Consider the following 4,403-nt stretch of genomic DNA (forward strand, 5'->3'; position numbering starts at 1 on the left):
CCTACATTTGATCATCCTTGCTGCCCATTTTCCATGTTTGTATTCCCGAACACAAGCTCTGTTCTGGACTGGTTTCATTAGATGTAGGCATGATGTTTAAAGTCTAACACTTTAAAAGAGTGTTGGGAAGCTCAAGCCTGTATTCTAGTAATTCAGGTGTTTTTAAGCACTTAGCGAGCAAAGGGTCTATGTAGCTTTTGGCTAAACTGTGCTTAAAGTGGGTGCTTTATAACTGTATATAGGGTTTTTAAGTAGTCATTTCTCATTCTACTTTTTAAAATGAGCTTGATGAATGGCTTCACTGAGTGATTTGGGTTACCTTGATGAAAATTCTTTCCAGGGAATTGGGCCATGTTTAAAGCTGCACAAAAATCTTAGAAATGTGCCATAGAGAGTAATGCTGTGTTGGTCAAGTTAGAAATCTGGCCAAACAGCCTGGTTTCTAGTTTTTGTTTTAGTTACAGGACTTGAGTCCAAAAAGGAGAACAGTTGGTTTACAGTCTATTGCTGTGTTTTTCAAATAGACTAGACTTATTTCCAGGTTTAGAGGATGTTTCTGTTCTTTTTGTAAAACCATACTGAGTTCAAGTGATGTTCTGACCAGCCACTGATTGCATTACTAATTGCTCTTTCAGAAAACAGCATTAAAAATGTCTCTGGAGCAAAGTGATCTTTTGAGGGATGTGGAGCGGATTCTGAAATGTGTTAACCTCTTTCACTCCAGGCTCCTCTTCTGGTAGGGATTTTGGCCACTGACAAAATGAAAAAGAGAACAGTTGGTGGAACTTAAGTGTGTAGGTGCAGATGGATTGTGTAATTTGTAACTGTTTTTTCAGTGCACAGAGCCCCAACAGCTATTCAACATCGCCAATGAGCTGCTCCAAACAGAAGAAGCGTATGTTAAAAGACTCCACCTCTTGGACCAGGTAATTCCATTTTGAATTAACTCTCCACTCTTTTCAGTGAGCAGCAATGATGTCGCCTGTCCATTGCCTAAGCTATAACTCAATATACTGCAAATGCTGTGTGTAGGTGGAAGATGGAGTTTGCTCGCCAGGCTGTGTGCCATGGGTTCCAGAGGCGAGCTTTGGGCAAGAAGGTTCTCCGAGAAGGAACCAGAGGATTGGGATGACAGAAAGGGGAATGGGAGAGCAGCAGCCCAAGAAACAGACATTGACAGCATTTGGTTCCTCCCTGGGTGTATGAGGGAGGAAACAACAGGGACAATGAAGGCACTAAGAAATGATGAAATCTGTGATTGCTCTTTGATGTGCAAGAAGTTGGTTGTACTAAAATCAGGCCACACGTGTCAGCCCCATGCTTACAATGAACTATTTTTTTACCACTGTGTTTTGTAATTGTTGTCCATCATGTTTACACATGGGGAAGAAGTAAAACTGGTGTGATGAGTCTGAACTTTCTTCCCCATAGACTTTGACTTGACGCTACACAATTCAGGCATTTCTATAATTATCCCAAAGAAAAAAACCCATGAATGTGCAGGAAGGAAATAAAAATGAGGATGAGACACATTGCTAGCCAAGTGCTTTTAAAAAATGAATAGAAGGAAAAAAAAATTAGAAATCTGTGGCCTGGCTAGCAATATCGTTAGAAGCTGTAACTTGGAGAGCCCTTCTCCCTCCAACTCTTGGAGCTCTATGGAAGACTTGCAGTGTTTGTATTAGATGAGCAGAGACTGTTTCTAGACCACAGAAATCTAGGGAATGTCTTTCCCTTTTGTTTGGTACAGTGTAATTTTTCCTACTGAGAAAAACCCAAGCACATGGTTTATTTTGCTTTGTGTAAATAGCAGTAAATGCTTTTGAGGGACTGAATGTTCTTTGCAGCTTGCACTCCCAAATATGAGATGTCTGATCTCAGTAATTTCAATCTTTTTTTAATTACAGCTCAGATTTTCCTAGGTTTTTTATGGCCTATAGTGATATATCTAACCCTGGGTGACAGTGGGCTTAAGTTTTGTGAACCTTCTGAAGACTCCAAGGACTGGCTACCAGGGATCAGATCCTGTAGCTCTGTTCTAAGCAGTCAGCTTTGCAAAACTGCAATCTAAAATCAGCATGTCTAGGACTGATTTTTGTAAAGAAATGTTGGTACTGTCTTGTTGCCTTCTGCAGGTTTTTTGCACTAAATTGTCCGAAGCAGGGATTTCATCTGAAGTGATAACAGGCATCTTCTCAAACATTTCTTCCATCTATTGTTTCCATGGACAATTTCTTCTTCCTGAGCTCAAAACAAGAATTACACAAGAATGGTAGGTAGCTGTCATTATAATTATGTAAAAAATACATTTTCAAGAAACTAAAGCAACCATAAGGCCTAGTCTACTTCAGAATTTTTTACTGTTTAATGCAGTAGTTACAGTAGTTATTTAATATGTTAATATGAAGTCTCTCAAACATTTCTGACTTAAAGAGTAGGCCTGAGCACTCAAAATTTCCAGAATACATTGTGAGCATTTTTTCAGTTCAAAGTATTGCCGGGGCTGTTTTCCTTACTGCATTCCAGCTCTCCTATTATTGCAGTACTACGAAATTGCAGTACTAGGAAGGAATGAAATTGTTTGTTTTGACCCCATAGCTGAAATAAATATTTTCAAATACCAATTAAAATTTGGCCACTATAATAAGTTGAAGGTGGGACTTGCTGATTTTGGAGGTCTTTTCCAATCTTAATGATTCTATGATTCTGTAGGTTGTAGATAAGTCAGAAATGCAGTGATAGGTAGAAAGGTTAATTGTAAATTAACCTAGGAAACCTGATTTGAGGGGACACACTGGCTGCACAGTGTCCTGCAAGCTTCTTAACTGGCTAAAGAGGGTCTTGCACGGGCAGAGTGGGGAAGAATGGCTGGCTCTCTGCCTGGCCCTGACTTTGGAGGAGAGAGATGTGTTGCTGCTGCTGCTCCAGCCTGGGGTTGCTGGCCCCTAGGGATTCAGCTGAACTGAACTATCTCTTTGCATTAAAACCACTTCAGATGTTTGGCTGTGGTGGAAAAGGTTATTTTTAATATGTAAAAGTTTCCCACAAGGTTTTGTGCCGGGCAGAAGAGATATATAGATGTTCCTTTAATGATGTGTAGTCAGTCTGCTCTTCACTTAAGACAGTGAGGGCAGAAATATCGTCCCTTGTACATGAGGATTCATCTTTGAAGTTTCATCTAGGGTATTGTATAGATTACCTTAAACTAAACTTAGCCTGTCTTGATTGCACATATGTTTAAGTGCTTGTGCTTGTGGGAGACAACTGTGGAAATCTTACAGCTGTGTTTTCTGTCTGAAGATACTATTGATTCCAGAGGTTTCAGTACTTACCTGTCTCTTTGCCATAGGAGTGTCAACCCACGGCTAGGAGATATCCTGCAGAAACTTGCTCCTTTTCTGAAAATGTATGGAGAATATGTAAAGAACTTTGACAGGGCAATGGACATAGTGAACACATGTATGCAGCGGTCCTCTCCCTTCAAAGATGTTGTTCAGAATATACAGGTATGTTAATTGTTAATTGGCATAATAGGACTCGGAGATTGTTGTGGTTTAGGAGTGATGCTCCCCAATTTAGAGTCTTCAAAACCACACTGCCTCTCCCTTGCTTCCCCCCTCTGCCCTTTTTCCCTCCCCCTCCCCCTGCAGTGGCTGAAGAGGAGAGCTGGAGGCACAAAAGGCAAAGATCATGGGTTGGGGTAAGAACAATTTACTGGAAAGGCCAATGAGATAAGAAAACGAACAGTAAGAACAAAAATATTAATAATAAAAGTGCACTAAAGAAAAAGTGCAGTGCTCAATCCCACTACAGCCACATCACCCAAACCACTCTCTCCGGTCAGGACCAGCATCACCCAAACTGCTCTGTGGGTCACATTTGCTCCGCCATAAGAAAGCTTCTCCTCTGAAGTGAGACCCTCTCTTCCAGCCTGGCAATGACCTGAGGTGTTATCCAATAACACTGGGGTCCTGGGCACACCCCCTACTGTTGACTGCAAAAAATTAACTCTGTGTTGGCCAGAACCAAGAATGAGAGATCCTCACTTAATTCAGTGTGTGTTTCCCAGTTCATGACACACATTGTCAAGATAATAAGACACTAATACTAAAAATACACTATTTTAGTGGCATTCCTTTCTTCTCTTTTGCTGGTTCAAAGATTTCACACACAGCTTCTTTCCAGTCAAGCTTTTATTTTTTAATTTTTTTTTTTTTAATATGGCTTTAAATGACAGAGGGCAGGGTTAGATGGGATATTGGAAAGTAACTCTTCCCTGGGTGGGGGGGGGGGTGGGGGTGAGGCCCTGGCACACGCTGCCCAGAAAAGCTGTGGCTGCCCCATCCCTGGAAGTGTTCAAGACCAGGCTGGATGGGGCTTGCAGCAACCTGGGATAGTGGACA

General features: G+C 41.2%; 1 protein-coding gene across 6 annotated transcripts in view; it reads left to right on the forward strand.

The window, feature by feature from the left end:
• FGD3 (FYVE, RhoGEF and PH domain containing 3) overlaps window positions 1-4,403 on the forward strand; it is a 72,876-nt gene that overhangs the window by 35,082 nt on the left and 33,391 nt on the right. For all 6 annotated transcript variants that reach the window (XR_001862969.1, XM_017737341.1, XM_017737340.1 and 3 more), the window contains exons 5-7: window positions 837-926; window positions 2,136-2,272; window positions 3,350-3,506. Coding sequence is in view for 5 of the 6 variants with exons in the window: in XM_017737341.1 (XP_017592830.1) it covers window positions 837-926; window positions 2,136-2,272; window positions 3,350-3,506 (384 nt within the window). In the remaining variant the exon portion in view is untranslated. The remainder of the gene's footprint in view (window positions 1-836; window positions 927-2,135; window positions 2,273-3,349; window positions 3,507-4,403) is intronic.

Source organism: Corvus brachyrhynchos, unplaced genomic scaffold, assembly GCF_000691975.1.
Source record: "Corvus brachyrhynchos isolate BGI_N302 unplaced genomic scaffold, ASM69197v1 scaffold266, whole genome shotgun sequence".
Lineage (NCBI taxonomy): Eukaryota > Metazoa > Chordata > Aves > Passeriformes > Corvidae > Corvus > Corvus brachyrhynchos.